Source organism: Parasteatoda tepidariorum, chromosome 12 (genome assembly GCF_982258835.1).
Source record: "Parasteatoda tepidariorum strain Cologne lab strain chromosome 12, Ptep-v5.0, whole genome shotgun sequence".
Lineage (NCBI taxonomy): Eukaryota > Metazoa > Arthropoda > Arachnida > Araneae > Theridiidae > Parasteatoda > Parasteatoda tepidariorum.
In genome coordinates, this window is record NC_141766.1 from 29,088,193 (window position 1) to 29,107,389 (window position 19,197).

At 25.9% G+C, this 19,197-nt stretch overlaps 1 protein-coding gene across 1 annotated transcript in view; it reads right to left on the reverse strand.

Annotated features, from left to right (window-relative positions):
- LOC107450205 (uncharacterized) overlaps positions 1-17,804 on the reverse strand; it is a 69,081-nt gene extending 51,277 nt beyond the window's left edge. Inside the window, exons 1-2 of the mRNA XM_016065950.4 lie at positions 17,610-17,804; positions 8,879-8,944 (exon numbers count right to left, since the gene is read on the reverse strand). Of these exons, the coding sequence (XP_015921436.1) occupies positions 8,879-8,923 (45 nt within the window). The 5' untranslated portion in view covers positions 8,924-8,944; positions 17,610-17,804. The remainder of the gene's footprint in view (positions 1-8,878; positions 8,945-17,609) is intronic.
- Positions 17,805-19,197: the final 1,393 nt, after the last annotated feature.

Here is a 19,197-nt window from a genome sequence, read left to right on the forward strand (position 1 = left end):
GAAAATAATGACTTCTGCTGGCGGCAATGGAAAACTATTTTAGTCTGTCTTGTATTCTAATTATAAAATAAACGCAATAATTCAAATAAGTCACCTGTTATGATAAACAAATTGTGGCGTGGTGTGGTAACCCCCGGGGAAACGCCTTTCAAGGTCCAGTTGTGGACGTTTTCTGGACTGACCAGCGATGTGAAACGGTTCAACCACGCATAAGGATGATGACTTTTGCGAAGTCGATTTTTTTTCACTCGGTTTATTTTGCGTTTTTCTTTTTTCGATTTTTTTTCTTTAGGTGAGACGCTTCTTCCCCCTTTGGTATGGCAGGTTGAGCCGTTTAATAACGGGACATTCTTTTTTTATTATGAATTTTTTCTCGGAAGTTCATTTTCTGATTTTTATTTTCTCTGTTTTACCTCAGATATTTCCGTTTATTAAACTTCCCGCGCTATACTCGCTTTTGAAAGAGAATTCAGGATAATTTTCTTCTTTGCTTACCTTGATATAGTTTTCTTTTCATGGTAAAAAAATTAAATAAATGGTAAAAGAAATTTATTTAAGTCATTTATTTTAATCATCTTTCATCTCAACAATGGTTTTGAGTAAGCAAAAGTGCAGATTTTGTTATTTTCTTAGAAACAAACATCGGCGAAATTTTGCGGAAGTTTATTTTGTTACCTATTTCATTGTTCTAAAAGTGCATACCGACAAAGTTATTATTAATGAATATTACATATTTGTTTTTCAAAATATTTAAAACGAGTGGTTTAATTATTCACTTAATTACTACATTTTGTGACATAACAATACATTATTTTGTTATCAGGCAGTAATTCATCATATAAAATAAATCTTTTACCGTATGAGTGCAAATTATTTTATCTCAATTTAGCGAACATGGTTACAATAGATTATCAGATATAATCCTATTGTAACAACAACAACAAATGCCAAAATGAATGTTGTTTTACGCTAAGCATTAAAAAAAAAGAGTCTGTGCCTTTCATTTATTTATTTGGCTATTTTTGAGTCATTCAGTCACTCTTTGGTTGAAAAATTTAAATTAACTTGGATAGCCCAGTTGAGAATTTTTAAGCCTCAGGTGCAAGTGTTATAATTGTGCATCTTTAGTTTTTGTGAACAATATGCGTCTACAAAGTTACATCAGTTTACGTGTCTACAAAAGTTACTATTATTTTGCTTAAACGCAACACTTTTAAAAATATAAAAAGAACCTTTAAAGTAGTGGTAAGGCTTAATGCTTAGATTAATTAATATTTTTGCTGCCTGGCAGCACTTTAGAATTAAAGTATCACAATTTTATAAATTTAGATCAGAATATATAGATATTTATATAAACTATGAACTAAGACATGAATATCTTGTTTGTTTAAGAGGAATTTTAAAAGCGAAATAATTGATCTAACAGTGCTCTGAATTTTAAGAAATTTCATATAAATGTTTACCTTCAAAGGATTAACTCTTAGAGAGGGAAAAAGAATGAACTAAATTGTTGGAAAAGAAGAGTCATACACGGAGATAAATGTTCTGGTAAAATTACCTTACTGTATGGTAATAAAATGTCTGGTAAAATAACCATAATCCTATCGCGTAAAACGAAAATTAACAGTATTTAAACCATTCATTAGGTAATTTTTCCGTTTATATGGTAACGGTTTGTTGATAATTCTGGTTTTCAAAATCATAGTTCTTACAAATGCACATTTAGAAGAAATTCAAAACTAAAAAGTAAATTTAACCAAGCAAGTGGATTTTGTGCCATCCTTTAAAATATCATAATAAAATTACCAAATGCACTTAATTTTATCAAATACTATAAGATCATATTTTGTTGTTAATTTTACCAAAATCGTTACCAAAGCTCTTTGGTAAAAACTACCGAGTTATTAAGTGTTCCCATAGATCCAGAAACATGGTAAATATAACCATATTCTGGTAGTTTTAACCATACTTTTTCTCTTAGTGTACGAATTATGGCCGGATCATTCATTTTAAGATTGAGGCCATTTACTTTGCCACGATATTTTCAAACTTTAAAATGGTTGATAAAAAAGTGTGGCGATGAAAAATAAAACTGATACACAAAACTTTGTTTATATCATTTCCAAAAATAAATGGTTTCCTTGAAAAACCGGTGTCCCGCAAATGGTTAAATTCTTTCTTTCACCAAATCTTGAATGAGCAAAAGTACTCCAGTGTTGATTAAAATTCTTCAACGATTCGATGAAACTATTTTACTAAGAATTACTCATACTTTCAATAAAAATCCAGTTTTAAAAACGTGATTCTTTTTTGAAAAGGGAAAGTGATTCAATCATTTTAAAGAAGTTTGCAGATTAAAAGTGTTGTACTTCTTTGCTTCATTGAGTAAAAGCTTAATGGCTTTTGTTTATCATACTATTAACAAATCATGCTATTTGAACCATTAATGACAAAAGCTACTGAATGGGTAAACAATATACAATTGTATTTATAAGGACACTTGTTAAGAGATTATTATAACACATGTATTTATTAGTACTTTTGTTTAGAGATTATTAAAGCAATTGTACCGATAAGCACAATTTTTATATCTCTTTATATTGTTGTAAAGCCAAAAACTTTTTTAAATTTTTACCATTTGCACTTTTATTCGTGTTTGATAATTTAATATTTTAATTTTTTTTTTAAATTTTAACAACTTCATTTTTATTTATTTAACTTTTAATCAAATTCTACTTTTCAATAATTTGATAAATTATTTTACCTTTATACTGGAATTAAATTTCCAGTTATATTTATTAATCTTTTTTAGCTCTTTATGTAAAAAAATTAAATTTATTCTTTTCAAGTTAGTAATAAATTCCATTTTTGATGGTTGGCGAAATTATTTAAATACCTGGATCAAAATTCTGCTTATTATTTACGGTAAACACTATCGGCACATACTGGTGCAATATCCATAAAATGCATTTTATCGTAAAATATTATACCATAATTTTTACAGTGATATTTATTTAATTAAAGAGATTAAGTGATTTTACAGGAATTATTATTGCAAAAAATTACCGTCCATCAGATTTTGGTTCTGTAATATGTTACGTAACGGTCAAAACCAGCACCTTGAGTGCCGGTACTTTTTATCGTAATTTCATCCGAAATTTTTATCATTGTATCAGATCACATGAGGAGAGCAGTTTTAAAATTAACTTTTCACAATTTTGAAAAGTTCTAACTCAGATGGTGCGCAAAAACTTTCATGGATAGTAAATGGTTCGTAAAGGTTAAAAAGTAGGGAACCGCTGTTACGTTACAGGCAATCAGTTTGACTTTTAAACAAATATAAATCTGTTTCCTTTTTTCAGTTTTTAACGAACTAATTGAAGAATTCGTTCAACGGTTTCCCGTTAATTCATCGAAGCAAAATAATTTTTAAAATGCAGCGGATATAACGGGAACTTTTTGACTGGTGCAAAAGTCTAACCAGATTCGTTCAACCAGAAACGCTCTATGCTCTATTGCGGAATTTCTGAACAACTTAAGCGGGTCTTTTAATAGCCCCAGAAATGAATCTTAAGGGTCAATGATAAATATAATAGGGTAACAGCAAATCAGATCCCCTAAAAGACTGACACCATACATTTTAACCTCATCCTCTGCGCACATACAGGCATACCTTGGCAGGTGATACTGTAACACTTCGTCGCGCTGGTCTTGATATAATACAGGAAACCGTTGGAAAATTTTGGATGTAAAAAGGAACCGGATATTAACCAACACCAACCAAAAGAAAAGCGTGATCTTGGTTCATTTAGGTCGCAGCTCTAAATGAGTCTAACCGTTGTCGTTAAATACGTGATCTTAATAAACTGGGCTTGAAAAAGGATATCCTTGGTGGTAGGGGTGCCTCGTCTTTTGTATTCTTCCCGCGTTTTTCTACCCCTTGTGTGATTAATATTAATTCGTAATTAGAGATATTCGTTGCTTTTAATTGATTATTACAGGAAGGAAGGGATTGTTTTGGTAAAGAAAAGACCCTTGTAGTTAAAATTTTTTTATTTCTGGAATTGCTTGGTGATATTCCCCTGTTCTGCTCAACTATTCATTAAATGATCTTTTGTCACGAATTTGTGGTTGACTCTCAAGTCAGATCCATATGTGGTAATTAAATTTGCTCATTATCTGATCTAATTTTTTTACTCGTTTAGAGAATATTATTTTTTTATAATTTTCTGTATTAGACACTGTGTCTTACAGCTGATTAACGTATTGTCAAGTATATTTATTAAAATTGTACTTTCTGATCTTTTTAGATTCTTTAAAAGAGTCTATCTATTTTAACAGAGTGCAATTGTTTCAAGGCTACTGCTCCCTTTAATCATATAAATGAGATTGAATTTCCGTTTACAATTTTTTATTAAAAAATTTACTAAAACTACTTTTTAGAAAAATTAAAATTTTATTTTATAATTTACAGTTAAAAAATAACTGTAAATTTTACAGAAAAAAGGCCTTTTTAATGTAGAAAAAAACTGAATAAAGATAGAGACAGATTTTTTCGGCTTTAATCGTTCTCCGCGAGCTACAAAATTCTCATTTTTTTTCCTTTTATTTATTTTTCTCTCTCACCTTTTCATAGATCTGATAGTTTAAAGCTCATTTTCTCACAAAACAGTTTTTCTCTGTTTTTCACCATAATCATAAAAGGATAAAAACTGTCAATTTAAATTTTTGCAAGTTTAACAGTTTTGCTTACTGTAAGATTGTTTCATCTTTCTACAAATAATTTTATGATTATTTTCTTTGCTTGTTTTTACTCATCAGCAATTATTTTATGGTTTTGAACATCGTATAAATAAAATCGCGATTTTATTTTATTGTTGAACAGATACTCTAACTGATTATTATCTCTCTTTAGATACAATTTTTCGTTAAGTTTAATTGCCAGACATTTTTATTCATAACCATTAAACATTTTAGTTTTAAACTTTTTTACACGTATCTTTGATTTAAATGAGTAAGGCTTTTAAGAAAATGATTGTTTCAGATCCTTCTTTATAGCCAAGAACTACCGGATCTGGGGAAAGTGTACCCGCGAGTCATTGAGATGGCCTGGGTTCGAATCCCCGCTTTGACTGGGCACGCGAATTCTACTCTCGCTTCGCACCAACCATAGTTCTAACGTAGCTCTTTTTAAAAAAAATTTTACGAAAAAAAGCAGTTCTTATTGCTTAAGAAAGCAGGCGTCCGCCTTTTAAATAACAGTATTTTTCAGTGAAGTAAATAGTCTTACACTGGCACACCAGCTGACATTTTTAGACTTTTTACAGTGATTTATTTTTACAGTGACTTTTAGAGTGACTTTTTACAGTGTATTACTTAACAATTACTATAAAAATTATCCCTATAAAAAATCTGTTATTTTTAACCGAGTGTGATAGCTTTAAGACTATTGCGCTTTAATCCTATAAATAAATTTTAATCATATAAGTCAATTTGCGTTTGTATTTCGTATAAAAAAAGTACTACATTTAAAACTTTCTTCTACATATTAACTATTGCTTAATTTTTTTTTAAAATTCAAGTACATATATTAATACATATTTACACAAAACGAATTTTATTATCTTTTATTTCAACATAAAAAATTTATAACAGTAATAAAAAAAGCTTACTATAGTATTCCAGTAACTGTTCAACAAAATAATGTCTTAGGGATTTAAGGATTTACTATTTATTTTGTATTTTTTTACAGCCACGTGTAAAATGAAATTTTTAAAGAAAATAGATTTATTTTTCGTAGGAAATTTTTGATACAAGTAAAATTACGATCAACTTTAAGAGAGTCTACATTTGGATATGTATAATTTTATCCACGAATTTTGTCATAATGTAAAAAATGCCTTTTTTATGCGGCTGTAAGCATATGCTTAATTCAAGTGGATAATTTCTTCTGTTACCTACAATATTATGTTTAAAAATGCATTATGATTTTATTTCATAACAATGAAGAACAAAAACAGAGTAGGCTTTTTAGTAGAAGCCCCTTTACAGAGAACATTTTATTATAACATTCTATACAAAACCGTTTGCGATTCTATGGACTCAATGTTATTTTTATATTTAATACGGCAGAACTAAAATGTCCCTCCCGATATAGCGACCGCATTTTATTTTCATAGTTTTGTCTCAATTAATTTTGTATTTATTAGGTAAGCGTAAAACTAAATATGTTTTTACTATGAATTAAAAATTCAGTTTATTTAAATCAAATTTATAAAGGAAAGATTTAAAGCATCTTAGTACTAAAAAGTATGCACAGAAAATATGGTTTTCGAAAAGATTAGTGTTTCAACATTACACCAAAATAACAAAAACTATATTTTTAGAACTAAAAGAAACGTATGATATTTAAAACTTGAAAAATTAATATTTTATTTTTAATATTTTATATTGTAGTTCTTTTTAATGTTTTATTTAATGCTACATAAAAAATTAGCCATTTAATTAAATTTAGTAATTAGATAAATTTTAATAATATAGATATATAACTTAATTAAATTTAGTGGTAATTTAAAAGTTCTACTGTCCCCATAACCCAATTTTTCTTACGATTTTAATACTATTGAAAATGTTACCATATTCAAACACTCACATATACATGTGTGTATTTGAATATATAAAAACAAAAATCGTAAATTTCTAATTTTTAAAATCTGATTAATCTAAAAAAAACAAGCAACCTAATTTTTTGTATCACTCCCTCATATTTTTTGTTTTGTAATTTGATCTCACTTCCTTTTATGTATTCGCGTGCAAAGATTTTCTTCAAAAATAAAACAAAAACACATAAATACGGTAGTTTTTCTTTTATTTTTTATACCACCCCGTAATTATCTACTTTATGCTATCCGTTAGACAACAGCAGCTGCTTTAACTGATTGGGGTGCTTTGATTTTTCCACTGTAACACCATCTGCCCCTTACTTAGCGCCCCTCTCTGAATCGTCTGCTTTTTCTTGACTTCTCGTGCGTTGACATTTTCAGTTTCATCACCTGCTACTGCGCATCTTTCTACCTATGGTGCATTTCAATAATTACTACTTCTCTCCAACGCAATTACTTTAAAAAAATGCAGCGTTTTTAACTTTGATTTTTTCTTGCCTTATTTAGGTTATTCTCTTTTATTTAAATGAAAACAAATATGTAATTTAGAGTTCCGGTAAAAATGAACCCTGATGTATGAATTAGGAATATCTTCGATTAAAAAACATCATTACATATATATTTTTTTCAAGTGGCAGATGATCCAAACAATAAGTCATTACAATGTTCCGTTATATGTTAATGTATTCTAAGTGATATGTTACTATGTTCTTTGTTAATATATTCTATATGATTAATTCTATGAAAATTCCGTTATTATTTTTTTGTAAATTGTTTAAGTTAATTATCTATATATATATATATATATATATAGATAAATAATTAACAGTGTTATATATATATATATATATATTTATTGCTTTCAAATATACAAATTGTAAAGAGTAATAAATTCGTAAAGTATGGTTTTTAATATTGATATTGATTATTACTTAAATCCAAAAAAAAGCATTACGTTTTTAAATTATTATTTTTTTTTTTTAATTCTTACTGATTAGGAGAAAACATAATAGGACATCTGAAAATTAAGAGAACTTAAAATTGATGCATTATTATAAAAATAAGAGAAAATAAAAATTAATTTTTAAAAATCCTTTAGAAATGAAAATTAGTTTACGTTTATGTTATTTTGCAAAAAATGACATAAACAAAATGAAACCATCGAAAATCATCTTAAAAAATAATAAATTTTTTAATGCTCTAAGTATATGGATATGAGGTAAAAAATTAATTTCAATTCTACTTTTTCATATTTCAAAATTATTGATCGGTATTGATATTTCGAAATGTCTGGTCTATTAATAAATTTAATAATCTTAATATCAACACATTTTTCTAACGAAATTATTTGATATTTTGTTGTTGCTCAAATAACTTGCAGTTTTCTAAATAATAAACTCATGCAGTTTACAATATTTTTTTTATTCTTATTATGAGAAAAGAAAATGTACTGTCAAAATTATCAGAATGCGGTAAAATTTACCGTGCTTCTGTATCTATGGGAACGCCAAACATCTCTGTAATTTTTACTAATTATTTCGGTAATTTTCACTGAAGCTATTTGGCAAAGTTACAAATAAAATATGGGTTTATAATATGCTATAAAATTTGGTAACTGAGGTAAAATTTGGTAATTTTATCATGATTTTTTACTGCTTGGTATAAAAAATATTTTTCTATTCTTTTTAGTTTTTTATTTTTTACTAAATGTGAGGTAGTAAGAACTATAATTTTGAAAACTCCAATCGAATGGTTTAAATACCGTACATTTAGGTTTAATTAACCAGAAATACGTTTTTCTTTTCTTTTTTTTTAAATCAGAAATGCCACTAACATACAGTACGGCAATATAACCAGAATTTTTTCTCTTGTTGTAACCGAAACGGTTTTAAAATTTTAAATTGAAATCAGACAGTTTCTTCGCGATTTGTTTGTAATCAACTAAATACAAATTTATAGATAATTAGACTTACATATTGTTAGCTCGTAATATATTGTTAGTAGTGCATTAGACTATTATTAAATTTCAATTTGTGTTTATTTAGACTGTAATTTCCTGAATTTAAATAAGATTTGTTACATTTTTGATTCCTATAATAAAATATTTTATTATAATAGATCAATTGATCAATAATCAATCAATCAATCAATCAATTAATTAATCTTTAATCAATTAATCAATACTCTTAATGTATCAATTTAATGATAAATCTTACCTTATCCAAAGAATGAAAATGCGAGTCACAAGTGTCAGCAATCATGATTTATCTCACAAGCAGAACCTGTAAAAAAAAAAAGAAATTTAAGTAAATTAAATCAATAATTACGTATTTTAATATAAAAAATATATAACTTTATTTATCTACGCTTACAAAATTTTCCAAAAGTTTAAAACTTTTAGAACTGATTTGTGCAGTTTTATGATTTCTAAAATTAGGCATGAAATTATTTTAAATCACACACAATGAAATACACATAAAACATTTAGACATCTCTTCCTCAACATTTTTTTAAAGGAGATTTTCGAAAATATTAGGTATCTCATAAAATAAAAGAAAAAAAAAATTAACAGTAAGTTATGCAAGGAGAAAAAATAAATTTAAGTTTATTAAACCTCTTCCATTTTAATTATATTAAATAATTATTTCAACTATTTTCTTGTATTGTAGACTGATAAACTAATTCCCCTAATACAAGTTTGCAACATATGTAACTTCAAGCAATCTATCATTAGATTGCTTGAAATGCAAATTCATTGGAAGATATCAAACATTTGTTAAAAAATATAAAATTATAAATAATGTAAGGTTCGATATTGATCCTAAGATATCTTATCTCCAAAATATTAAGGCTTATTTAGAGATAATAGCAATCAAAAAATAATCACTAAATGGAGAAAGCTTTAACAACGAATCTTCTTTAAGTAGATAAACATTTGTGATCAAAAACGAGTCACATTGATACAAAATATACGTTTTCAGTAATATCTAGCAAAGCGGAACTACAAAATTACATTTTGATATTATAACATCGTTCCTTTGGGACCAATTAAGATTGCGTTTCGTAAAAAAAAAAATAATTGCTTAAAAAATTTTTCATTTTATTCTTAGACATTATTTACAGAACATAATATACAATATCATCACTTAAGGCAGATATGGGGAACCTATAGCATGCGTGCCATTTGGTGGCACAGGACTAGTATTTTGGTGGCACGCGAGAATCGCTTAATAAATTCATTGATATTTTCAGAAGCATTAAGAAAACATTTTCAATATTAGCAGCTGTCACAAACGGAATCAGAAAAAAGTAAGACTTTGCACACTGGCACACTAGACACCAGAAGATTTAACCAAGGTACTACAAAATGGCACACTAGACACCAGAAAATAATACATTTTAATTTACTGATATACTAATTGAAAAAGGTTAGTCATCTCTGTTTCAGTGTAACCAGTAAATTGAAGTTTCTAAAATTCAATTTAACTTACAGCGTTTGGAAGGATTGTAATAAAGTTATGATTACCACCTCATTATTATTAAAAAAAATTTAAAAAAATTGACAAATCAGTAGTTTTCAAATTCAGCTTCAGAAAAAGTATTGCATCGAAAAGAAATGTAAAAGCTTTGCAGCATGGTTTTTTGTGTTCAGAGTTGTTTAAATATTGTTGAAATATCTTAGTGTATAGGTAACTGTACACATCGACTTATTCTTTAAAAAATATTAGCTGATCATAATTAAGAAGAAGTAAATAAATACACTAATATCAGTATTTTTTTGTAGTTTTCCAAAATAAGATGAGATGAAAGATTTATTTCTCATGAACTATAAAAAAAAGGCAAAAATACATGCCTGTCATTTTTCGAAGAAGAATCGATGGCACCAATTGTCTGAAATTTTAAATCACACGAACGACCTGATTTAACAATACCATTTCTGTGAAATACTATACGCAAACGTCTCATGAGATACTCTATATAAATGTCAATTCTTAAATTATAACCTTTCTCTCAAAAGACATTTATAATAAGTTGTGGAAAGTTTAATTACACGATGTAAAACATGCCACAAAAACAATATAGAAAGTGTATTACAATCCTATTTGTCGTATTTACTTTTCTTTTGTGTAATTGTTTTCTTTTCTAAGAATTTTTTTGTTAATCTTTACAAATGTGCAGAAGAAGTATAAAGAATGCGTTAGCAACAAATACAAGGACATTTTCTTGTAACAGGAGCTTACTACTTAAGCTTTATGCAAAAAATCAAACTAAGAAGGTTTTTTTTTTAAAAATTATATTTAACTATTAATTTTTTGTGCAATGAGTAATAATGGAACTCGCCAAAGGAAAATAAATTTTTATCTCATAAAAAGACTTATTTTTGTTTAGAATAATATATTTTGGCAAAAAAGTTCATAACTTATAATAAATGTGTGTCACATTTTTATATACAATTATCAATAATATCCCTTAATTTTCCTTTTATTTATTCAAATGTAAGAAATGAAACTAGCAAGAAATTTAAAAATTGCCTTAATAATATTTTTACGCTATTAAAAACGCATAATTAGTTAATTAATATAGAAATTTTTAATTTATGAATATTTTTGAGAATTATATGCTTTACTGCTATGTATATGTAATACACAGGGGGTGAACAAAATGATGAAAATGTACTAATACATTTTCTTGTATTTCTCATGAAATAATTAAAGAATCCTTATATAACTTCAGAAATCTTTAGATCATGATGCTTCTCAATGAAGTCTAAAGCTTTTAGAGGTTTGAAGGACCAACAATCAATCAGAAATAGAAGATAGTGTTTATGCCAAAAAATGTAGGAATAAATTTGTAACTTGAAACAATTATTTGGGTTATTGTATGCGATAGTTTATCAGAATTTCGATAGCTTAGATAATTATGAAAATATGGACATTTTTATAAAATCTTTTTTTTTTTGGTCGTCTTACGTTGTTTATAACTTTAAAAATATTTAATGAAATATAAACTCAATAAAAATATTCGAAATATTCAATATTCAATAATTTATAATTAATTACAAAATAATTGCTTAAATTTGTTTTAAAATTGCGTAAGATAAGAATAATCAAAGTAGTTCTTTTATACTGCGCATGAGCGAAAAAAAATTATTTAGCAATTCTTTCTCATAATTTTGTTGTGAATCGTATTTGGCAACTAATGAAAATTTCAAAAGTTTCAAGTAATTTTCAAAATAGTGTTCGTACCTTTTGAAAGAAACTCAAAATAATTAGGTGTTTTCTAAAAATATTACTTTGTATCATAAGACAAAATTAAATAACAAATGGTAATTCCTTACAATAAACGTTTTTGAACACAAATATGATTCTATAAGAAAAGTAAATAGGAGAGAGAAAAAATGCTTTTATGCTGGTGTCATTTGTAATAAATCTTGTTTAATAGTACAAAATGAAATTTGTGGTAAACCCCTTATCATTTTGAGCTTTCCTTTAAAAAGTACGAAAACTACATGGAAAATTGCTGAAAATCTCTTAGATTTTTCAGATTTTAATTTGGACTTTTATATCAGTTGCCAAATACATTTTCTACAAAATTATGTGAAAATTTTTTTTTATTTTCCCCGCATGCTTAGTGTAAAAGTAACTTTAATTGCCTATATCTTGTGCAGTTTTAAACAAAGTTTTCTAAAATTTCAAAGCGATAATTCTGTGTTCAATATTAAACTGCTCTAAAAATTTGGTTTAATTTTACTGAATATTTTTAAATTATGGGAAAAAAACGTGAGACAAAAAAAAATTAGGTTTATTTTTATAAAAATGTCTATATATCCTTAGTTATTTAAGCTAGGTTAACGAAATTTTTCAATAATTGCATATAATAACCAGAATAATTTTTACAAATTTATTCCTACATTTTTTGGCATAGGGTGTTCAAAAACTTTATTTACCGTTTGTAATTTATTGGCGATCCCTCAAACGTCTAAAAGCTTTAAACTTCCTTGAGAAGTATGAGAAATTGCCTTATATAATCACTTCCGAAGTTATAAAATAATTCTCTAATTATTACTTGAGAATTATGAAAAAATGTATAAGTGCAAAAGTGTTTCCATTATTTTATTTAACATCTGTATGTATATATGTTTCATACATGTTTTAAATATAATATATGTTACAAAACTAAACTACTGAATGAATTCTTTCGTTTAAAAAGAAGACTCTGAACTATATTTTCTCTTTTAAAGGACATACGGTGCATAAAACACTAAAATACTAATATTTTGCAAAAATAAAAGAAAATGTAAAGTAAAAACAATCTATTTTGTAGATGATTGCTAGATTTTAATGAACATTGAAGTAAAAGATTAATTAATTAAAGAAACTTTATAACTATTAAGGTGTTTCAACTTTATAAAATTTTTCATGCTCAAATTTTCAAATAATTTCAAGTTTCAGATCACTTACAATAACGTAAAAAATTAGAAGTAAAACAATCCGGATAGAAAAAGATAAATTATATCAGTATTTTAGTTTGCTTAAAAAATTGTGTTCCAGCGTTAAATTAGAATTTTAAATGAGAAGTCAGTTCTTCAATAGTAGTTAATTCTTTAGTCAAAGTTTCGCAGTAGTTACTTTAACAAACTAACATGAAGTTATTATGTAAGCCCGCTGTAGACTTAACTAACCAATGCGAAGGGATATGCTGCTGAATAGATTGGTTGGAGGAAAATCATATGCTGCTAAAAATGCTTTCTTTTGAAATTTTTGAATCACAAGCTCTTTAAACTAGTGACTGTGTTACGAATATAAGAAAAGGACTGTAAACAATATTTGCTCTTTTTAAGTACACACGAAATAAAAATACTAAGACACTAATATTTTCTTTAAAAAGGGAAAGAAACAGCAAAGTAAGAGGAAGTTATTTTTTAGATGATTGTAAAATTCTAATTCACATTGAAATAAGAAAATGAATAAATTATAGAAACTCTAAGGTTGTTAAAGAGTTAAGGCGTTTCAAATGCTCAAATTTTTAAATAAGTTCACGTATCAGATCAAGGTATTCATAGTCACGCAAAAAAATGAGAAGTTGGTAGAAGTGAAATCAATTGGTTAAAAAATGGCAGATTTAATTACTTATTTTGTTTAACAAACCGAGTTCAGCATAGAGATAGAATTTGAAATGAGAAAATGAGAAGTCAGTTATTCAGTTGTAGTTAATTCTTTAATCAAAGTTTCGCCGTAGTCACTTTAACAAACTAACATGAAGTTATTATGTAAGTCACATGCTGAAATTATTATGTAATTCACATTCAATAAGTTATTACTTAAAATTTAAAATATACACAGTTTGCTTTGGAATCTAAAAAGAATTCGAACAAATTGGTAATCCCGTTCAAGTAAGAATGTGACTTACAAATACACAAATCCGTCCTACAGTAAGAAAAAAGTATAGTCAAAACTGCCAAAATATGGTAAACTTTACCTTGTTTCTTGGAAACACAAAAAAGCTCAATTGTTTTTACCGAAGCTCTTTTGTAATGATTTTGGTAAAATGCAATAAAATGTTGTTTTATAATCTGTGATAAAATTTGGTAAGCATGTTAAAATTTGGTAATTTTATAACGATAGCTTAGAGCATGGGATAAAAACCCTTTATTTGGTTTTGATTTTGTATTTTTTTCAAAATGTATGGTAATAAGAATTATGATTTTTAGAACCAGAATTTCCGGTAAACTGTTACAATATGAGCGGAAAAATTACGAAATGAGTGGTTTAAATACTTTATGTTTTGATTTTATTAACAAGATTAATAGGTCTTTGTGCTAGAAATGTCATTACCATACAATAGGTAGTAATTTTACCAGAATTTTTTTCTGCTTGTAAAAACACTTTTCAATCGTAAAAATTTTTTACTTTTGATAAATAAATGAAATAAAATATCAAATTCACTGGACAATATGTATGTGTTATGTTTCACTAATATATCTTTTTATGGTATATTATGATGGCTTAATTATTACAAACTAAAAATATAGTTTTTTAAATTTTTTTTTTATTTAAATCAGAAAAATACCATAATGAGCGAACTATATTAACTTTCCTTAAACTAATTCTTAAGTGGGTTAAGCTTAAAAAACATGAGCTTTATATACTATAAAAGAAGTCTACTCTCTCTGAAATATTAATTCAAATTATAATATATACAGATATGAATTATAATTTCGTTAAAATTAATCATAATGCTTTGCTAATTCTCTCTAATCTTAATAAAGCATTAAATTGTTCTACAGTTCAACCTGGACAGGAGCATTGTTGCTCCCGTTCAAGTGTTGAACTATGGTTTCGGATAATTAAACTTGAAAAATGCAATAATGGGGTTCAATTTTGAACCATATCAAATTTGTATCATATTTGTAGTCTATTAATGTTCAATATGCTCTAAAATCGCTAACACTATTCTACAAGCTGTAATTAAAATAAATTTCCAGTTTTTTCTCTCATCTTTGATTTAAAATATCATATTAAATATGGCAATGGAATTGTGTCAAACTAAGTGACTGAATAGGTACGTTTTAATGCTATTGTTTCTTTAAACTTAAGAAGCAGGAAAACATAATTTTTCTTTTTAAAATTCGTTAAAAATAAAGTATGTATAAAACTACATGCTGGAAATATGCCAGAAAAAAAAACACTTTTTAAATAATATATCTGATTTTTAAGAAACTTCATTTCCAGTTAAGATCCAGTATTCGTAAAGGTATCAAGTATTTGTAAAGTATTTGTAAAAATATTTTAATAGAAAAATTTAAAAAATTATAATTTTTCAAAAGTATTGACAAAATTTCTCAAAGGCTTATATATCTTGAAAGTACCTGAGTTTATTTCAAAAGTAATCATTTCATAATCATATGAAAACTAATATTTAAATTTTTTTTTAAAATTATCTTTTAGTACATTTAATACGCGTTTTAAAAAAATTAATACTTGATATATAAAACAATATTATAATACTTAAATATATTAAGAAGCTTACTTAATAATAAAGCTTACTTAATATACATAAATATATTAATATATTTAAATATATTAAATATATTTTAATATTTAAATTTATATAGCTCTTTAAGAGCTCAAACAAGTTTTAATTGAAAAAATAATCCTTAAATATTTAAAAGGAAAAAAAAATTAATTGGTAATAACTAAAAAAAATATGTTTTATGCACTTAATATTAACTATGGAACTTTAAATTTTTCAATTAAACAAAATTCCAAAAAATGGAAGCAAAAATTAGTTTTTTTTTTTCAAACTTTAAATTCTGGACTTTCTAGAATACGCGAAAGTAACTTTAATATAAAATAATCATTTCTTTGTGTAGCATTTGAGAAATTTTCACCATGCTGAAAGCGTATAATAAGTTGCAATTTGAACTATTTTTGTTATGATAAAAATTGTCTTTCCAACTTAGTTTCTAAATTTTTTAACTTCTTGCAATCTTCCACAAAATAAATGTTTGTTTGGAATTGGAAATATTTTGCATAGCAAATTAAACAAAGCTATATTTATTTGCAAAGCAAAATAATCAAGTTTATTATTAAAACTAGTCTAATTGTAAGTAAAAAAGCCGAATGTTGGAAAAAATGTTAGAAATATTCACAAGGAAATTACAAATAATTTTTTTTTGTTCCAATTTATGCTTCTCCTATCCCTTCAATTTGCTTTTGTTTTATATCATAAATATATTTATAACATTAATTATTCATCTGAATTACTATTAAACTGTACCATATAAAATTTTAAAAATCCGGTGTGATTTTACCCTTATTTTTGTTTCATTAAAATGCAAGAAGAGAACTAATATTGTTGATGTATTTTAGAAAAATTAATTAAGTTTAATTTAAAACAAAATAAAATAAAATATATAATTTATAACGATTTTACAAAATGTTATCAATTCTTCCTCTTAGAATAATAATAAAATAAAAGTAAATTTAGCGGGATACTTAATAAAACAGTTGAATCGGCAATCTTTCACATTTATTTCTCAAATCTCACCGTTTGTCAAATTAAGTCTTTGTAAAAAAAAATCTAAAAAAATTATAACAATAAATAAATAAAAATTAAATTTTTAATTTTTCTCGCTAACTTTCATTAAACATTTATAAAAAAATGAAGCAATGATATATTTTTTGATTAAATTTATTTCGTCTTATGAATAAAATTGTAATTTTAAAAAAAATGAAATAAGGAACAGATTTCAAAAATAAAATAAATGAACAACAATAAATAAATAAGTTATAGCAATAAATAAATAAAAATTAAATTTTTAATTTTTCTCACTAACTTTAATTAAACAGTTATAAAAAATGAAACAATGACATATTTTTAGATTGAATTGATTTTGTTTTGTGAATAACATTGTAGTTTAAAAAAATCGAAATGAGGAACAGATTTCAAAAATAAAATGAATCAATTACAATAAATAAATAAGTTATAACAATAAATAAATAAAAATTAATTTTTTTAATTTTTCTCGCTAACTTTTTTAAACATTTATAAGAAAAATGAAACAATGATATATTTTTTGATTAAATTAATTTCGTTTTATGAATAAAATTGTAATTTAACAAGAAATGAAGTAAGAAACAGATTTCAAAAATAAAATAAATATAAATAGCATACAATATTAAATAACTAAATAAAAAAAAAATTTCATCATAAAAGTTTAAAATAAAATTTAACTACTTTATAAAAAAAAGTTTTTTTTTTAAAAAAGCTACTATTGTGTAATTTTTTAATTATTTGAACTCTTTTCGGCAAACGATATTAATAAATATTATTGTTTTACAAAACAATGCTTTTTTTGCTTTTTATTTGACAGCATTGTTAAGGTTTTTAACACTTTCTTAAAAAAGTAAACTGTAACTTATTGAAGGATCGAGTATTGCTTACCTTTTCGGCTTACGCTTCCAAAGCTATCCGAAAAAGCTGAAGGGAAACACATGAACGAATAGTTGAGGGAGCACACTACAAACACGCCGTTCATCAACAATAGCTCACAAAGGATAGGCGATGAACAAGTATCCAGTATCTATAGAGAGAGAGTTGAATCACTACTGTTAAAGGTGGATGGTTAAGAACAAGTGAGTAAGGTAAGAGATGAAGCTGCTGCAAGAATTGAGGTCAGAACTCTAAGGGCAAAAGCAAAGTTTCTGACCTATGCCGTAACATCTTCTCTCGATGTTGACCCGAAGATGATGTTATTGTTAAATTTTAAATTATGTATGGATTTCTTAGAAAAATTAAATTCCCTATAGTCAGAATTTTAAAATTACAGTGGTAGGAAATTTTCTTTTGGTTCATAATATGCTATCATGTTAAATATCATTTTTAAAAATTTGTAAGTATTCTGGAATAATTTGTTGTAAGTTCATCGACTTTGAGGTAAGTACTGTGGTATTGAGCAGTATTGGTCAAATTACGGTAAAATGAACTGGCACCTTGAGTTTACATCCGTAAAATTTTAAGGTAAAAAGTATGTGAATGACCGTATTTTTTATCGCAATTTGATCGGGAATTTTTTAAGTTTTTCAAGTTTTCAAGGAATTTTTTCATGTTTTCGATAATTAAACATAATCCCAGAAAATGTCTTGTAATTTATTTATCATGGATTCGGTAATATTGAGGCACAACTGGAATGAATAATATTAATTAATTTTTCTGCAAGCGTAAAGGAAAATTAAATTAATTGATAATTCTGATGGTATATTCTTAAGCCAGTGTTACAATATAAAATAATACGAATCAAAGAACGGTAAAAATTACTGGCATTCGGAATGTAGCATCCGTTAAATTCGTTTTACCATAAATTTCATAACGTACTTTTTACAGTAATATTTATTTAATTACAGTGCTAATGATTTTATATTAAATACTGCTGAAAAACTATGGTTTATGCGAATTTTTCTTCCGTAAAATTTTACGAAAAGAAGTACTGACACCCTGAGTGCCCCGGTACTTTTTATTGTAATTTGATCCAGATTTTTTTTCAGCGTAGTAAACTTTGGCAGAAATTTAATTTAATTTTCATAAAACGTTGATCAGAACTTAGATCATGATCATTTATCTTTCTCACTTTTTAGATATAATTTTTAAAATAAATCTTACTTCCGAAATAAATCTAATTTCCAAAAAGCGTTGATCAGAACTTAGATCTTGATTAATTATCTCTCTTACATTTTAAAGATATTTTTTCAAAATAAATATGATTTTCAAAAAGCGTTGATCAGAACTTAGATCTTGATCACTTATCTCTCTTACTTTTTATACTACATTTAAATCATTGATACGTTGTGGTGGACAAAACACTTTCAATTCTAATTTTAAGCACTAAGAGAAATATTTTCTGAGATTACGGAAATTCCATACTGTATAGAGTTTATATATAAGTAATAAAATCTGAATATAAGAGTTTGCATAGTGTATAGGGTCTGTATTTTCAACAGAGTTTGTGTATAAGTTTTAAGTCGATGTCCAATAT